This window comes from Thermobia domestica, chromosome 1, assembly GCF_964235325.1.
Source record: "Thermobia domestica chromosome 1, izTheDome1.hap1.1, whole genome shotgun sequence".
NCBI classification, from domain to species: Eukaryota; Metazoa; Arthropoda; class Insecta; order Zygentoma; family Lepismatidae; genus Thermobia; species Thermobia domestica.
This window is the reverse complement of record NC_137454.1, coordinates 182590041-182610313: the sequence shown is the minus strand read 5'-3', so window position 1 is coordinate 182610313 and position 20273 is coordinate 182590041. Positions and strand designations below refer to the sequence as shown.

At 34.5% G+C, this 20273-nt stretch overlaps 1 protein-coding gene across 1 annotated transcript in view; it reads left to right on the top strand.

The window, feature by feature from the left end:
* LOC145691864 (protein SEC13 homolog) overlaps positions 1-19742 on the top strand; it is a 61107-nt gene extending 41365 nt beyond the window's left edge. Inside the window, exons 6-9 of the mRNA XM_081767177.1 lie at positions 1671-1810; positions 13253-13373; positions 18169-18309; positions 19565-19742. Coding sequence (XP_081623303.1) covers positions 1671-1810; positions 13253-13373; positions 18169-18309; positions 19565-19666 — 504 coding nt within the window. The 3' untranslated portion in view covers positions 19667-19742. The remainder of the gene's footprint in view (positions 1-1670; positions 1811-13252; positions 13374-18168; positions 18310-19564) is intronic.
* Positions 19743-20273: the final 531 nt, after the last annotated feature.

Below are 20273 nucleotides of genomic sequence, written 5' to 3'. Positions count from 1 at the left end.
TGCTCTTGTGTGTCGTGACATTTCAATGATTCATCGATGGGATACGCTATTTTAGAGATAGGACGCAATGCACACAAGAATCGTTCAGGCCACTGTAAGAAAACTCAACCGCCAGTGTACTCAGAGCTTAATGACCCCCTTTGAGCTTATGAGCATTAAACAGTTGACTGAAGGATGTGGTTCTTACGCTACTCTCGTACGACTGCCTCTGGCAACCGCTTATCGCTGAAAATGTCCTCGGCGATGTCGAGAGAGTCTGCAATCGCAAAGTAGAAGAGAGTGATGGTAATCAGGGATAAAGTCCACACTAAGGAAATAATCCTTTCACCCATTTATGCTGCAATATGTAAATATCAATGGGCGTAAATGATCAGCCAGTGAGATGTAAAAACGTCCTCAACAAACGGCTGATAGACATCATACTTAACATAACCTCAATGGAGCTGATATCAAGAAATCGGGGGAGATAGGAGACCTGTCCTCTGCGACTTATTCATCTCCCAAAGAAATGTCTATCCAGAATATTTCAAATATAATGAAACTAATGAAAGGCTCTTCAACCTTACCCTGTTGAGTACCTGTAGCTCTTCTGTCTGTGACAGTAGATACAGTTCTAACATTTCATGGTGAGTCTTCCTTGTAATTTTGTCCTCGTGAAGAAAAATAGACCAAACATCTTATTGTATATTAGTCAACACCACATATTCATGTAGGAGTCAAATGGGTACACAACTGAGATAGAGATTGTCAGATGTTAGGACACACACCCACAATGGAGTTCTGCTGTTGCAATGTATAGTCCGTGAATGCTCAGTTATTCAGCACGTATAACGAAACAAAACAATTTACGAGATTCCTCATAAGGTTGGGTAACTTCCTGAACACGCTGTACTTCAACCCTTGGAAAGTTTGCTCTTCATGAATGTCAAAATATAGCTGCTCATTCAAAATTCTTTGAAGTGTTGTTTTGGTACCTATATTTCCAGCAAGTACGAAGAATTCAGTTTAGATGTCTACGTTGAGTTGTAACTTTCAGATCGTTGACACGCAGTTCATGTGACACTTTGCAGAAGGTCATTTATATTAGCAGTTGTCCTAACGGTCCATATCCAAATTGATGGCGGAAGTTCGTGTGCACGATAATTCGTGTCTTCGTACTACAGCCTTTTTAGTTTAGTTAATGCAAAATCTGAAATAAAACGGAATAATCCTGGAAGTAAGTACATTCAAAACTTGGCTGTTGGTATTTCTTATAATAGGCTGCAATGCTGTGTCATTTGATTTGAGAGATTGTTTCATATGTATGTTGTGTATTATAGTATTGTAGCATTAATTCCATTGTTATGATTTTCTACCCTTTTGTTAGATTTAAGAAAGGACCTTGGATTTTATGTAAACTGAAACTAAAATTAGTTCAGCAAATTCTTAGGTGAAAGTAAGAAACGCAAATCTTAATATTGCTGTAAGCTTTTGGAAGCACTCTAATATTTAAGATATATATGACAAAATCATATTGTTAATATAATTACACGCTTAAAACTGGTTTCGGATTTACAGGTAAATTTTCTAGTTATTTAGGAACATATGTAAATTCACTTCGTTAAATCAGAAACTATATTGTTAGTAGTTGATGATTGGAATACTAATTTTAATATCTTGTCCGTTTTTAGATTGGGTGTAATGCCGTTAGTTGGTGCCCTGCAGTTCCCTCCGATACCTCATTTGATGCCACATCAACGCAGCGGCCACCTCTTGTCAAGAGGATTGTTAGTGGCGGATGTGATAACTTAGTGAAGATATGGAAGTTTGTGTATGTATACGTATATATAATATGTTTCTTTTACATTTTTGTTGCATACATTAATAGTTAAAGAAATTTAAACACAGAGAATACCGGAACATTAAAATAAATTTTATATTTTTAATATACATCTCCGCGTTCAATGAGAAATTAAATTTGTGGATAATCAGTTGTTTTATATTTCAGAAGTAATCAGTGTTCTTCTGGCAGTAACACATTGATAATTTTACATGTTACTACTACTTAGTGCATTTCAGATCTTTCTGTCAAACTTAAAAGAAAATGAATGTAAAGAAATTTAGAACAAACTTACAGGTTCGATGCTCCCACTTAGATTATTCAGAAATATATGTAGTCAAGGAACTGGAGTTGAGTGTTAAAACGTAAATAAGTGTTCCGAACGTACTTTAAGTAAATTGAGTAATTTAAGTACACATTGAAAGATGAGGTATATGTATACAGTATATATGTAATATAGGAGTTTTCTGGTGATATTGAGTACCGACAGTTTCGTTCTGAAGAAGCGATTTCTCTAGTCATTTTTAAAAATTCGTACTTACGAAATAAAACTGGGACAATAGTATATTATATAAATTAAATAAACAATACGGTCATAAATAACAGGAGGTAATTTCTTCAACTTATTAATTTTGACTTTTGTCATCGCAGCTAATCAAAACACGTAGAATAATATATTCCTGTTGCATACCGGCACTTTTTCCTTGAAAAAGAGCACTCACTGTATACATATACACCAAAACCAAACTGTTTGGCGTAACAGCCCTTTTTTGTGAGCCTCAGCCGCTCCAACGCCATCTATTAGCGACCGACTGCACTACGTCCAGCCTACCGACGAACATGTGGTCAGCCTGTCTCTAACAGACGTATCAGAAGCTTTCTAGACTAGTGGCCGTCATGTCTTTTATTCACGTGATTCCCCAATGTACTCCCATGCGCAAAAAAAATTGCGCGTATACTGTAACTCAAGATTTTTCACATTTATTCCATTTTCCTTACGTTTATGGATAAAATTCAGTTATTAGTATGTGGAGATAATAGAAAGCAATCCATCTAAGGAAATATTTCCAAAAAATATAATAAAATAATAAAAATATAAGCAAAAAACAAAATTATGCTCGGTTTTGTGTATACTGGCAACGATGATTTCCAGGCATTTTTTCAGTAGCAGATCACAATTGCGGAGGGAATTCAGTAGGGGAATCGAGGAGTTGGATCAAGGAACTGGATAGTGGACTAAAATGTTGCATTTATTGGTTAAAACCTAGTGTGTAGATTGCCTGCCAAATATAAATTAGCTTCTGTAACTAAGATGTCGTACGAAAATATAGAATTAAACAGAAAAACTCTTATCTTAAGGTTCGAAGCGATACGCACCATGGTTAAGAAGATTATTTCTTTAAAAAAAGGAGCTAACACCATGTAGCCTCCGTGGTTCGGTGGGTAGAGTGGCGGAGTCGTAGTTTTTTTATTATTTTGACACCACATCGAATCGCGTCCCATCCCATCCCATCCCATCCTTTTTTTTTTTTTTTTTTTTTTTTTTTTTTTTTTTTTTTTTTTTTTTTTACAAAACATTATAATTTTCATGTTAATAAGAACCGAAGCAATATAATAAGGACAACTTACTGATATTTTGCTGTAATGACGTATTTATCCAGGATTAGAAAACTATTGTTAATAGCTATTGTTTTCTGTTCATGCTGTTGTATAGTTTCTCTCATCCTGTTTTCTTGGGGGAAAAACAATTTTGTCTCCAACGAAGTGTGAAGGATATATACGGACAGAAAAAGACATCTTAGTACCAAACGTGATTTATCGTGATGAAGTGAACTAGTTTGCCATTATTAAAAAAAAAAAAAAAAAAAAAAAAAATTGAAGTTGGCTTTTTTTTAGGTTTTAGCTAAAAAAAAAAATATGTTTTCTTTATAAGACTATACTTTATGACGCAAGGTGTGTGATCATACCCACAAATTTAGCTAGGGAGTGAAAGATAATTGTTTATACAAACATTTTACAGGTTTAGGTGCGTGAAACACCAATACACCATGGTCTCGCTTATCCGACCATCCTTTGTTCCACCTACCATATGATCCGATATATCATTGCAAATAGCACCAATCAGCAAGAAGATCTGCAAGTTGTGGTCTTAATCTATTTTTCATGCTGTGGAGTCTATCGCCTAGCGCGCCCGTCTACACCTTGACTCATACGTCTATCATTCAGTGCAGACACGTATCCAGGTTTTCTATTCGGAGGGGGCCCAACACGAATCCTCGTAAGCACGTAATTCTAATGTTTTTAAATATCAATAATAATAATAATAATAATAATAATAATAATAATGCAACAGTTCTGTACCTCTCTTAAACTTTTTCCTACTTTTCATTTATAAAGCGGTTTATTTTGGAAACTGCATTATAGCACAAACAAAATGAAACATATTTTCGAGAGAAATGTAACTAAAGAAAACTGTCTGCTACGTATATCACATAACAAAAATAGCAAGAAGACATGGAGTGTATCGTTCTAATATATTAAAGTTAAAAACAGAACGGAAACGAAATGTTAATCCTATTTAAAATTGTTCTTTAATTCCACCTGGTCAGTGGCGTATTTACGATTTTGTTTCGGGAGGGGCTTTGCTAACTTTCGGGGGGGGGCTTTGCCTGGAAATGTGAAAATTCTGCAAGATATTTCATTTACTTTACTATACTAAGTAAGATTTCATGGGGGGCTTAAGCCCGGAAGCCACCCCCCTAAATACGCTACTGCACCTGGTATAATGGCATTATGGTATGTTCTTAGAATTATAACAAGACAACAGCACATTGCCCAAAGTTTGGACACTGACTACTAGTAAACTGATATAAAAGAACCTCAAAAGGGTAAAGGCAAGTTTATTAAAAAGTGCTTGAGTTTCGGAGAGAGACAGCTCTCAGGCCCTCGCGCTGGATACGTCCCTGATTCAGTGCAGTGCAGTTATTTGTTATAAAACATTATTATTAGATGCGTAATATGTAAAATTATATCATAAGTTTTACTTTTAATAGGTCTTTTCTTAACACATCCATATTATCCAGCGTTCTGCCTGCCTGTTTATGTCGGATAAGCGAAACTCTACTGTATTTCCAAAGCTAGCATATACATGAACTAGAATTGTATCGTCCTAGAACAGACAATAGTCTGAAATGCTTATATTAAAAGGCTGGAATAAAAAAAAAAAAGCATAAGTACTGTTTTGGAAGCGTGAGAACAAATTAAAAACAATTCAATATATTTCCTAGGTATCAGATTATCATCTTATTATGTCAATGTGTATTCTTTTTTAAACATAGTTTTAAAAGTTATACCATTCGCAATATTCCTAAGGAAATCGAAAGAAAAACTCCTTGTGCCTCTTATGGCAAAGCGGCATAAGTGCATACATAGTCCGAAACCGATTCCCACGTTAAGGTAGAGATAAAGTTCCCGTACTTCAAAAATGCAAATCCGGGACGCTACTAAATTACGATAATCTTTGAAATGCTTAAAACTGAAAGAAGTGCTGAATACTAATTTACTTTCCTCCATTAGATAGAGTTGTTCAAGTATTACGTTATCATATTTTTATTCATTTCACTAGATCTTCCAAGGACGCCAATTTCTCTGTAAATTTGAGGGGGGGGGGGGTGCATTCGAATGCAGAAGATATATATATGAGGATTTTAAGACAAATTACACTCAAATAATGCCAAATATTGTATATTCATAAATACAAAGGAGGCCTACATGAGCTTTGAGCGGGCCCGGCCCCCCAGGATCGGCGCCCTTGCCTTCTTCCTAGTTAAGCAAACGTAAGCAGATGATTTACTCGCTCCCCCTGGTAAGCAAATTTTTTTTTTTTTTTTCTCAAGATCTGTTGTGTTTCGTGAAATAACAGCAGGAATTTCCTGATTACTTAACCATCTAAATGAATGTTTTCACTTAGAGCCATCCCGTCGATTCGCGTTGCCTAGGACTAAAATAAATTAAGGGTCAATAATGAAGAGAGACTTCCATATCAAACATGAAGAGACATGTGGATCGGAGATCTTTCTTTGTTCCAACTTTTTTTCAAATCCATGATGGGAAATTATATTATGAGTACAATTTTCGAAATGAATAGTATACAATCGTAAAAATATCTTACAAAACTATGGTTTATTGCAAAATACTTTGACTCAAAGAATAAATTACAAGTAATAAACTTGTTACTTTTCCTGAAGAGTCTAAGTCGTGAATGAGACGGAAGCTGTCGAGCGTAGTGCTTGGAACGATTGCCTCACTTGTTCTACCTTCCCGTGGCGCAGCCTTGATTCGACTTGATCCTAAACGGATTATTCAGAAGTCGAAGTCGAATGATGTTTCCCATTTTTCCAAAACACTCTTGGTCGATTACAATCTGCCTCACTCGTGAGGGGACAATCCCATGCTGTAAGCGTCGGTGGACCACCGATAGGCAACTAGTGACATGTCCCCAAGAATTGGCGGTCCCGCAGCCAAAAATTGGTCCCACTTCCGTTTTGAAAATTATACCACCACCGGCAGAGAAGCGACGGAACGCCAACGAACCACAAAATTATTCCCCTAAAATACATTAAATCGCCTATATGCGTAATTTCTTTGCATCAAGATGAGTCTAAAAACATTTTTAAAAAAATAAAACGAAAGTGCCCTGAGCTGGGCGTGAACCATCAACCTTAGGGTTACTAATTGCGTGTTCTTCCGAATTCGTCACGGAGGCGATTATGAAGACACAGCTTGTAGAGTGATAAATCGTTGAAGTCTTTTTAATATTTCTAATCAGAGTGCTTCTTTAACCGTGTATATTTGAAGACAACTATTCGGAATCAAATCAAATGCACTCGTCATGTAATTTTATAACAAAATGGCAAGCGTCTATTTACTTTTTTCATAGTTCTCCCATATTCACTTGCTAGTGATCGGCGACAGTTGCCAACTAAATTCATACAATTATACGCACCCACCTCAAGATTTTTCACTTCATGATGTAAAGGCAGGAGTTACTCTTGACCCCCGCAGCTCAAATATTGTCCTTATAATAACAATTCGTCAGGGAAAAATAATATATAATAATAACCGCATGCACATGACTGGCGATAGTTCATGTTGGTCCCTTTACGATTCTCCGTGACAAATCAAACGAGCGCGGACCAAAATGAAGTCCTCGTTTTTACGTTGTGGTAACTTCAATACCCCCGATTCTAGATATCTGCTTCGACTCGACGAATCCCTGCCACTAGTGGCACGCTAGCGGCAATCCTTCGACGCGTCGCTATATCGACCATCGCCATTTACCGGCAAGTGAGCCACTAGGAGTTGGCGACGTTTACGGCATGGGGAAGCTAATAAACAAAAAAAAAATAATAAATCTAAAGCCTTATAAAAAAGTTTTCTGAAAAGTTACATCTAGCAAAATCATTTGTTGGTATTCCAGAACTGTGAATTCACCTTTATTCATAATTTACTTCTATCGTAGTTTTGATATGAGAATGATATGTCTGAAACTAACACACAGGTCATTAATTTTTTTTTTTTTTTTTTTTTTTTTTTTTTTTTTTTTTTTGCTTTACTCAGATTTAGCAGTTTTACTTAAGTCAGTCAATTTGGATCTGTGATATCAGAGTTTTAGAGATTTCCTTAATTTTTTCATTTCTAAAAAAGTTTGCAAATAACACCATTAACGTATCTCTTTCGATATTTCCATGTGTAATGGCTTGGTCACTCCCAATATATTTCAAACAATAAAATATTTACAGTGTCATACTCCATTAATCCGAACTACATTTTATATCCAACAACTCTGTGCATTTCTCTTAAATCTGCAAACTTTCTACTAGGTTAAAACTCAGTATTTTCTATTTTCTTCCTTTCTTGCTAAAACGAAAGTGTTTTTTAGACAACCTGGAATGATGACTCTATACTACATTATGTTGCATAGAGCATTTTATGTAGCATATCATTTGACAGTTGGACACTTTCTTTTTATATTGAAAGCAACAGGGATTAAGTCCTTCTACACTTATATGATAAGTAAACACATTCTTTTTAATTCGTGGAATTGTGCCAATGCACTAGGTCCAGAGAGTTTTTAATTTAAGATAATAATAATGATAATAATAATAGTTATTATTATTATTATTATTATTTTATTACTGACTTAGGTTTTCTTGAATATTAAGCAATATTTCACAAAAAGCTGGTATTTTTAAACAAATGTGTTCGATATCAAGTTTTCATAAAAGTAGTCACTCTCTCCTATAAATAATTTCAGAGGGGCCGCGGTGGCTCAGTGATAAAGCGTTCACCTTTGGTGCATGGGATCCTTGGTTCGACCCCAGCTCGCACCAAGTGAATTTTGTGGTGGAGAAACACCATGTGCATGGGTTTTCTCGGGGTTCTCCCGTTTTCTCCCACTTTTTTCATTCCACCATTGCATTCATTTCTCATCATCACCGTGTCCTTTAGCCTAGCCGGTATAACCGTGGGTCGTAAAACTTAGATTTGATTTCAAATAATTCCAACCCAAACAGTTGCAGGAAGTGTGTCATTTCGAATAAAACAAACTACTCTATAAAATTCTGAGTATTATTATTTTTTAAATATACAATTCTAGCGGACCTTATTTCTAAATCGAAGGGTAAGAAGACTAAATTCACTCTCTTATTATTATAAATTCATTTCAATTGAAGCAGTTAAAATAGTTGGGAAAAATTAGAAAGCCATGCCCTATATTTCAGTGTGCCACAACCGGATAACGTGGCACACTGGCGTGCCCAGCAAAATGAACAGTGTGACGCAACTTTTACCTATTATTTACAATAATATTTGTCGAGTTTATTTTATTTATTATTATGAACGATTCTTCCACAAATCAGCTCTCTGTATACAATTAAACAAACAAGTATCACATTGAGGGAATGAGTGTAATTATTTACTTTAATAGTAATAGAAATGTATTTTTGTATTTTCTACCGGGAATAACTGCATCCGGTCTAGAAAGCTGGGACTAACAACAAAGGAACCCGATGTGCTAAACACACACCACCTACGCACTTCAATACACCAACGAAGGTGCAGACTATTCATGAATTAAAGTCTTTCACCCAATGTATTCTCCTAACATGTCTCCCAGCGATTACAACATTTTTTGGTATCTCAATCACTTCCTAGTAGGATAGCTTTACCTAGAGACCACTGATTAACCTGGTATTGGATGTTTCACTTTCTTACCTTTGGAGTTGACAGTCATCGGTTGGACAATCTCACACGCAAATATCTAATATTAACAACGTTTCTTCTATAATTTCGTAATATTGTATTATTTCTTTGTATTATTTATTAGGTTGGTTAGGCTTGTTTCAACACTTTTCTCTTTGCACCTACTTATTACCTATACCTTAACGTTGGATAAAAATACACTAGCTCTCACCGGGAATCAAATCCAGAACCAATGGACTTGAACCATTTGGCAACAACAAGGCACATTTAAATAGAAGTTTCGATTTTGTTAGGAAAATTGTGATTAGGTGTAACATTTAAAAATATATTTAAGAATGGGTACGGATGAAACGCACTGAATTTTTTCGCTCGAATTTCTTAAACTGACTCGTGGTAGGCTGCAGCTATTACTGAAACATTTATTTGGGAAATGCGAATAAAATAATGTGTTTTTGGAAAACTTTGTTCGAAGCAACTTATGTCCAAAAGTAAAGTACCCATTGGTCATATTTCTGTTAGAAATAACTTATGCCATATATTAGAATTATTAAAGAAATAATTGTATGTGAACTATGAGCAAAAGCGTCTGAGTATTTTCTGAGAAATCGTCAAAAAAGTCATCCCCAAGAATAAAATATCCCTTGTGTATCTTTTCAGGACAAACGAGTTAGGCTATTTATGAAATACGAACAAAATTGCCAGAGTCATTCTCGACAAAATCGTAGGGTAAAAATTGCCCCGAAAAGTAATATACCACTTCTAGCTTTTTAGGATGATGGAATTATACCATATCGTTAGGTTATTTATGTGACATTCATTTATGAAATATGAACAAAATTGCGTCAGGCGTTAATGGGAAAATCGTCGGAGAAGAGTAAACTACCTCTTCTGAATGTTTACAGGACGAACGAGTTGTGTCATATTGTTAGGTTATTAATGATACAATTATTTATGAAATGTGATTGAGAAAATTGCTCGAAAAAACGCATCCCATACAGTAAATTACACCTTATGTATTTTTTTCAGAGCAATGATTCTAACTATATTTGTAAAAAAAGTAAGCAAAATCTTTACAGCTATTTTTGAAACAATTAATTTATTTTAAATTTTCATCCTTCAGTAAACTACCCTTATTTTTAGGTGTCGGAGAATATAGAATTCGAAACGATAAAGTGTTATAAAAACTTCATGTCTAGACTTAGGTCCAGATACGTCGAACAGTATGGCCTCTATTTGAATGCATGTAAAAGCGTGACGAACCAACAAACGAACAGATGGACAAACATCAAAATCACTTTTTCGATGTGTGGGGGCGTGAAACTTGAATTCATTGAAATCTCGAATTCGATTTTTATCACTATTACTACAATTTCTTCTTTCGTCGCTTGAACGTGAAAAAGAATAGGAATACAACGACACGTAAGGTGATAATTTGTAATTCCCAAAATTTAATGAGTTACGTTTAATGTGTTGCCATGCTAGAAAAAAAGCTTATGCCTGTTTGTTATATCATTTTAATATCAGTTTTTCACGCTACTATATAATGTAGAAATATGGTATGATTATCGTTCATATTTATTGTATATTTGGAAATATTCGTGTTCCGTATACATAGATCTGTATAATTTAGTTACGTTCAACGAAAGCATTCTTGCACTTGTGGATATGAAAAAAAAGAGAAAGTCAATACTCTAAAAAGCAAAAAACAAGCACACACACACATAAACGATCATTTGACATCTGGTCGATGTAACAAGGGGTAAGACTGGACAGACTTTCAAGGTCGCGTATGTTCTTCCTGACACACAAACCCGAAGTGAGTTGTCTGCTGTTCAAGAACGGGAAGTAACATACAAGACTATAAACTGAAAACAATAACTGCTTCCAATAGTACACGTATTCTAATACTGAATAAATAGTCGATTAAAGGATACTACCAATAAATTATTTCCTTATTATATTGTTTCGGTTCTTATTAACATCAAAATTATACACTTCCTATAATGTTTTGTGAAAAAAAAAAATGGGATGGGATGGGATTCGATGTGGTGTCAAAATAATAAAGTAACTACGACTCCGCCACTCTATCCACCTAACCACGGAGGCTACGTTGTGTTGACTCTTTTTTTTTAAAGAAATAATCTTCATAACCATGGTGCGTATCGCTTCGAACCTTAAGATAAGAGTTTTTCTGTTTAATTCTATATTTTCGTACGACATCTTAGTTACAGAAGCTAATTTATATTTGGCAGGCAATCTACACACTAGGTTTTAACCAATAAATGCAACATTTTAGTCCACTATCCAGTTCCTTGATCCAACTCCTCGATTCCCCTACTGAATTCCCTCCGCAATTGTGATCTGCTACTGAAAAAATCCCTAGAAATCATCGTTGCCAGTATACACAAAACCGAGCATAATTTTGTTTTTTCCTTATATTTTTATTATTTTATTATATTTTTTGGAAATATCTCCTTAGATGGATTGCTTTCTATTATCTCCACATTCTAATAACTGAATTTTACCCATAAACGTAAGGAAAATGGAATAAATGCGAAAAATCTTGAGTTACAGTATACGCGCATTTTTTTTTTTTTTTTTTTTTTTTTTTTTGCGCATGGGAGTACCTCACGATGCTGGGTGGACGCCGAAAATTAGGAAGCATCAACCGGGAATCGAACCCGGGACCACGCGGACGTAAATCTAAAGCTTTAACCACTCGACTACAGTGTCTCCGTATACATATACACTATGACTCCAATTATCCGAACTCCAGTCATTCGGATCGGTGTCATGAAATAAAAACTACATTTAAAAAAATGCGTATTGTACATATTCAAGTATAATTTCCGTGCAGTTCTTATTTAAACTAACGTTAAAATTTAAATTTTCTGTATTTATATATATTTTTATTATTTTTAAATTTTGGTGGTAGGTAAAGGTGGTATCGTAGTAGGTATCTTATTTTCAACGTACAATATGCCTGTTTTTATTAAACAGAAAGGATTTAAAAGATTTTTTTTTATCTCGTAATTTTTCTTGATAATTGGAGTTTCACTGTATAGCTTCAAAATTGATTACATCGCTGTATGTTTGCAAACGTAGAGTGACAGCAAGATTTCATAGTAACCTTAACTATGGTGTGACACCCGCTCTGAATTGAGCTCATGCGCCAGTTATGCCGGAACTGAGATCAGACCTGTTCACACCTGGATTAGCTGAATCTTTAAGTAATGAATATTTTGAGATGGCCATTGCTGACCTTCCAGTCGATCGGCGACGAATCCATGATCCACCTGGAAAAGTCTACATTTTGCAGACATCTTGTGGACATTACAGCTATACGAAATGAACATAGTCTTGAAAATGGCCTAGAATTTGCGTCTGTATCTCTGTGCTACAATTAATTCCTACAGTAACATTAGTAGTGATCTTTCATTTTGACATAGGAGCCTCACTCCATATTGTAATGCATGTATCTAGCATTTGTGTATACTTAATTCAGTTTCATAGTAACTACCTTCTAGATTTTATTTAGTTTTTCAATAGTGCTGTGAAAGAGACCAAGAACGCTATTTAAAAATCAACAAAATCCATCACAGACTAAATTATGAGTGTCTTGTCTGATGTTACTGATCCTTTAAGCCTGAATCGTATTACTTTTCCTACCCAGAGACAGATTAAATGCCTTTACATGTCACACACCCGGGGGAAGACTTACAAAACGAAAATACACATTTGAAGGAACAGGACTTTTAAAGTTCGTTATTCTGTCAAAATCGCTCCCTGGAATTCTGATATTTCTGCTATCTAGGGGTTAATTTCTTTAGTTACGTTTGTGCGAAAATACCACCAGGTAGAGCTTGCTTTTCTCTCTCTCTTTGCTCCTTTGAACGCTGATAACTTAAAATTTCCATTTCTTGAGTTGTAACACACTTCCACCGGCTGTGCGATATATTCACATAGACCCAGAAGTATCATGGAACTATCCCATTTCTAATTTCGGTGTGCGCATTCAGATTTTTTTTCCTTGGAAATGAAACATATTTGTAGATGCTAGTACAAACTTCAGTTTGTTAATAGTTTTAGCCTAAAGTACGTTCGAATTGTAAAGTTAGCTCATAAAATTTGGTATTTAACGCTAATGATTGCACGTTTTATATATTCTAGGGAAGAGGAAGATCGGTGGCAAGAGGAGACGAAACTTGAATGCCATTCTGATTGGATCCGAGATGTAGCGTGGTCTCCATCGATAGGATTGCCACGAAGTAACATAGCGAGCTGTTCTCAGGTAGTAAAAACATCTACATAGTAACGATGTAGAAAACCAAATAGCAAAGAAGGTTTGAAACTTTAAACTTTAACAACTTGAAACTTAAAATATGATGTGAGTTCCTTCGTGACTAAGCGGTTAGCGTATTCGCCTTTGGCGTGGGAGACCCGGGCTCGATTCCCGGCGGGAGCTCATGTTCGAATTCCACGTTAATCAGTAGGTCCCGTCTCATATAGCCTCGCTACCGAAATGGACGTTAAACTCAAAATCAACTCAACTCAACTAAAATATTATATATATATATATATATATATATATATATATATATATATATATATATATATATATAAGTAACCATTTCTGTGACCTATGGAACCTGAAGGTTCAATGCTGCACTCACAAAAGCTCTCCATTGACTTCTGTCCGTAGTCAGCTGGATCCAGTTTCTATTTTGAATTCCTGTTTCTTTGAGATCGTCTTAATATTGCTCTCTCTTGCGCCTAGATCTTCCTAATATATTTTTTTTGACTGGGTTTCCAGTTAAAATTTTAAAAGAATTTCTACTTTCATTCTGGCTACATGACCTTCCCACCTGAGTCTTCTAGACTTAACGATTCTAACAATGTTAGGTAAACCTTATCAGTTATGCAGTTCCTCATTATTAAGTTTCCACCATTCGCCATTCCCATCCCTCTTGGTCCAAATACTTTCAATCTGCGTTCGACCCTCAAAATAAGCGACCCAGTTTCGCAATCTTACACCACAACTAATACAGCATCGTATAACCATTATAAGATATATATATATATATAGCAGATTTAAATGTGCTCTTTTGAAGATTCATAAGCAACCAATTCTGGACTCTTTAGGCAGGTACTCGAATATTTTAAATGGAAAACTTCTAATGTAAATTTGCCTAATATATATTCCTAATTTTCTGGAATAATAAAATCCCCATTACACAATACTGAAAAAGTACACCTAATAAGCGCTTTCGCTAAATGCTTCATGAAATAGGGAGAAAAAGAAGTGGGAAGAAAAGATAAAATAAAGAAGAAAAATAACTGATGTGTCCAGGTGGCTACCATATTGAAATGCAGTCACGTTATAGTATTGCCAGGTTGAAAATAGGGAGAGGTTAGTGGAGGAAAGTAAAGCTAATAGGATAAATTTGCCAGCAAGGACACTGGAGAAAGAGAGAAGTATTGATCAAAGAGAAAACATTTATATGTAAAAATTTATATGTATACAGGAATTGAAAAAATAAAATTAATGGCAAAGAAAAATTCATAAATAATTAAAAAGATAATACTTACGGTGAGAGATAATACTTACAGAACGAAAAGTACGTAGGAAAAATAATTAACTAACTAAACTCTATGCCTTAAGAAATCTGGATGTTCATAGCTGCAGAAACAAAACACCACTAGATCCTATCTGTACCAAACCAGTGCAGTTGGAGTTGGTACTCGATATTTACGGAAAATTTTGTTTTATATTATCGTTCCATCTTCTAAGTATATGCACAAATATCTTACCCCGAAGGAAAGATTTTTTTTAAAAAATGGAAAAGTTAAAAATAACTGTATAGAAGACGAATAGTATAGTGAAATAAAGTATTGTAGACGGTTTACACCAGGATATGGGTTCGCTAATAAAATGGTAATTAAGGATGAAAACTGGAATTTTAAGAATACTTTGGCGGAAATTGTAATAGAATATGATGATGTGATGGACTATATGCTCTGGGACAGGCAAATGGAAAGCACTGCAGAAGTATCAGAAATTATTGATGCGAATCGAAAGTTAAAGAGTTTTAGCATGAGTAGATTAGACAATTGGTATTTTTAAGGGTGTGATAAGATTGGAATACTTGAAATTATCAGAGTGATAGAGAGTGTATCTTCGTTATGCTGTGTTGGAAGGTTGAACAGGTATCGAATATAGACAAGTTTTATATTTGGGTTTCTGGCATTTCTGCTATAGAACTACGGGTTCTTTGAAAAGAGTCAGTTCTTGTAGTGAATTTGTTCAGGCTGGTAGCTCTGTGGTAAACCATTTTGGGAAAGCACTTTTTGCTACTTATGGAATAAGCAAACTTCGTAGTGCGTGGTGCTAGTTAGATCCACGAGCATAGGTAAAATTGGATTTTAAGGAGAAAACCATGGGTAGCATTATTTCCTATACTGGGTTTAACATGATAACCAAGAAAATCAAATCTAGGCTAATCCCAGTCACTGTTCACTTTTACTTAGTTTCATTCTTTTGATTGAAACCTGAAATTATTTTGACTCCATCATTCACTTCATAATGCGAAAGTACAATTATCATTACTAAACCAATATTACTCATATGAGGGTTGCTGGAATCATTATAAACGTAGTTCTGTTCACTATGGTGTTGAGTGTCGTTACCAAACTTGGGTCAACTCATTGTGCTCTCTCCGAGGAAATTCACCCTATAGTAAGAATCCGATAATCGAAACCCGTTCAGAACAAGAGAGCGTCTTACAATAAGTTTCCAGATTTCAATCTTAATTCAGCTTTTTATTATTATTTATTGGTTAGGATTACTCCAGCATAGCTTCCTCGTCTGAATATCAAATTGACCAGTACTATTTGGAAGTGGTAAATAAAGAATTTTGATACTTAAATCTGCACCCTTCTACATTGACTATCAAATGGTTTCTCGATAGCCGCCCTCACTACTTAAAATCTTTAACTCTGGCTTCCGTATGACTGAACATCAAAGTTTAAAGAGTGTTATATATATTTGGTATGTTGAAGATAGATTATGCAGGATTGCAGAACGTATGGTAACCTGAAGAGTCATAATTTTTAGAATTCGCAGGATTATACATCCTGCTGAGCGAAGTGGCACAGACCGAGAAAGTGTAGATGATTGAAATACACATTTGAGCAATTCTAGTTGTATACAATAAATAATGATAACATAATCCAGTAAAGACGTAAACATCTTTCGCCTATTTCCTAAAATTCTATAGAAATAAAATATTTCCCTATTGTACTTAAAACGACTAAATAGAAATAATAATTAGATTTCCATCTCGTAGGGTAACTATATTCAAGTCAAGTGTCCATGCATGTACCTAAACTGTTTACATTATTAAGTACAAGTATAATTCCTAAGGCTTGTGATTAAAATGTCTTTCATTGATACGCCGTAGGTTACATTGTTATATTCCCTGTATTGTCACGTACTTTAAAATTGTAAAATGATGTAGTTCTAAAAATCGTTTAGTAAGGAGTACAGTAGATTGCAAATGTCTCTTCATTTGAATAATAATTTTCCTAATACTGCTTCTACTGATTTAAGAAAAATTCTACATATCCTGTTTAACTAAATTCCAGTTTCTTTGGGGAGGACGGACTGACGTAAGTGAAATTTGCTTAACATTTAAGAGAAAGAATGTTTAAAAAAGAAAAAAAAACTGAAAATCTGTGAATGTGATATGACTTTTAAGAAGTAAATTTATACTTGCATGACAAAATGCAATATCAAAGCAGTAATTAAGGAGATCATTAAATATCAAAAGAAGATTCTGGAAGTTTAGACGTATCTAAATATCTAAACATTTACACCTTCCGTCAAAAAAACACGTATAAATGATATACAAATCTTACATGAAGCATCGTTATATACTAAAAGAAAAACTTTTGAATCGGATAGAAAATATAAATTAAGACTAGGACTTAATAATAAACAGTAATTTATTAACATAACAATAACAGTATGCGGTGCCAATTATCACAATAGTTCGTTGCTTACAGTTTGTGTTCTTTAATTACAATAATTTAAGTTCTGACAACACTGATAAAAGTTGAAAGCAGAAAAGTAAGATGGAGTAATAATGCAAATAATAATCCAGCATAAAATATAACGAAGAATTTTTTTGTAATTAAAATAGATTTTTTTTCTTTCTTTTTTTTTTTTTTTTTTTTTTCGTTCATATAAATTTACCTTTTGTAGAGCGTGAAGATACCTTCTCGATCCTTTTAAGTGCTCTGATGTGAGAGTTCAGAAAATCACTGAAACTATAAGCAACAAAATATTGACAAGAACACTGTGTGTGTGTGTTTATAGTATATTGCAGTAGAAAAAATATGTTAACACACATAGTGATTCCTTCTCGAAATAGATTTCCGTTAAAATTATAATATGCATGTCAAAAAAAGAAAAGAAAGAGAGAAAACTCAGTGTAAAAAATTATTTTAAAATGTTCCTTATAGATCGATCCACGTCTGTTCCAAACGCTGAACATTGTGTTAGTTTCTTAGATTATTCGCCACATTGAGAAAACTTTTTGTTACCTTTAGGATTGAAATTTTTTTATAGTAGTTACCGATGGTACACTATAGCTACAATAGAATTCTATTTAAATACGTAAAAGCAATTCTAAGTCTCCATTCGACCCATCAGTAGCCCAAACCATTGTAACCAAAATACTTTCCACACGGAATGTGTCTGTTGCTTAAAATTAAATGAATTCAAAATACTGAAACTGTTTTTGACATGCCAAGTAGTAATCATTTACTTATCTTCACTCACTTATCCTGTCCTCATTTACCCTTATTTATTACTTGTTAGACTTGATATTGCTGAAAGCAGCATTAGCGAAAATCCGATTTATTTTTCATTCATTATATAATGTAGTGCACAGAATAGAATTCACGTTATTTACAGTATATTCATTTATTATGTAATTGTGGTTGATAACTATTTTAAATACAATGATGTGCTTATAAATGATTTAAAATAGTGTGTGTTTATTCATTGAATGATATTGTTTTAGGATCGTCGTGTAATTGTATGGACAAGTGACAATTTTGTATCATGGATCCCTACAATAATTCATACCTTCGATGATGTCGTATGGAACGTTAGCTGGGCTTTGACTGGAAATATTTTGGCAGTATCTGGTGGTGACAATAAGGTGAGCTTTTCTGAATCTGTGGTTGGTTTGCTTTTAAACATTGCAGTTGTAAGTTTCGAAAAACAAATACACAAAGAACAAAGAAAATTTGAGAGGAAATAATACAGAAAAATCTGTCCACTGAAATGGCGAGGATTCCAATTCTGATTTCGTTCTAGCCCGACAGTTGGCTAGAGACTGAAATCTTAATGTGTATGAAATAATATAAATGAATTAGCACTTGTCTGTAAATGTAAAAACATGCTAAAGCATTAGTTGTGCTTGCATTTTTCATATTGAAAGACTGCAATGAACCAGAGCAGAGCGTTTCTACAACAATGTAATCTGTAGGCGCTCAAGCTACTGACAGTAGATATCTGCATTGATTATCTGGTAAGTAACAAGAGCCGAAAATGAATTATCTAACAGATATTCCACCAAGCACACTTTGCAGGGTTGGAAGTTTTGTTTAGGTACAGTTCTTGCACCTTCCCCTGTAGGTACGCACTGACGTTTGCGTGTAATTTTAATTCTAGAAGACCCAGTTTTCACCCCGTCACCATTCTGTAACAACTCTGACGAGTGAGCAGAGAACTCCAAATGTTCACTCACAGCTACTGCTGTAGAGAAGTTAACGCAAGTGGTACGTATTTACAGAATTTCAACACGTACCCGAGATCCTGCAGATGATAGTGAACGGTGGAATGGGTGACATGAAGTTCGCTGGCAATTCTTCAATTTGGATTGGATTTGCCTCCACTGTAGCTTGCAGGACATCGTAGTCCAACTCTACAGTTCTCCTTTCTCGTAGCTTATTGGTAAGCCTGATATCCCGAGACCGAAACCTGTGGAACCATCTCGTGACACTTCCGCACATCTACAGTACCCTGATAATGCATTGATATTTCATGCGCAGCGTTGACTGAATGTCCCTGATGAAATTCATACGGCATGACATGCCGTATGTAGTCCTTCGACACTGCCATGATTAACCCAAGTCACAATTCCAAGATGTGGAATAGACCGTTCCCTTCCTATGCATTGCTGTATAATGAATTGTTCTATATGACACACCTATAAGACGTGCCGTCTAATTTACTATTCGCTCGTTAGGTGACATCATTGCAGTATTCACCAAAAAAAAAACTATGATATACATACACACCTTCTCATAATTTGAAAATTAATTTTTGTCTAAACGGTTTAATTTTTCATTTAGTTAAAATACTTAAGTTGTATTAAATATAATCTAAAGCGTTACCATCTGCATTTACAGGTGAGTCTTTGGAAGGAGAATATAGAAGGCCAGTGGACATGCATTAGTGAAGTAAACAAAGCTCAAGGTCAAATGGCGGGAAGTGAACAACGTGCTTTGTGAGAGACATTCCACTTCCGGATGTAAATTGTAACATTTATTGGCAATAAATAATTTTATGTATTATTATTCATATAAAGTGAATTGGTCAATCGGGCTGAAGAATAATGGGAAGTAAGAATTACAGAAATTGGACACTTTTCTCCCATCTCTCTCCTGAAATATTTTTCCACACTAACGATAGAAGTGTATAATAATTATTTCATAGTTAGTATTTAATAAAAATAAATTTTATCAAGAATTGTGCGTTTTCGAAGCAGTCTGTACAAAACTATTACACCTTACATCACTCTTAATTAAAATAAAACATTTAACTATAATATTGTCTAGCTTATACTAGTTATAGGAAATCGGTAATAATTAATTCTCAAATTAAACAACAAATGTTTAATCTACAAACACTTTAGTCAACTGTTTAGTTGACTAGATAGTCAACAGAAAATGTTTTGTGCCTACCCGTCAGTTTTATACGTCTATTCAACTCAGAAACTTTGGAACTTTGTTGAAATTTTCAAACAAAAAGGAAAAAGGAAAGAAGAGAATTAAAATTACATTACATTTTTCTGAATAAATCCTAACACTCAGGGCTGGTGATCATCATTGAAACATA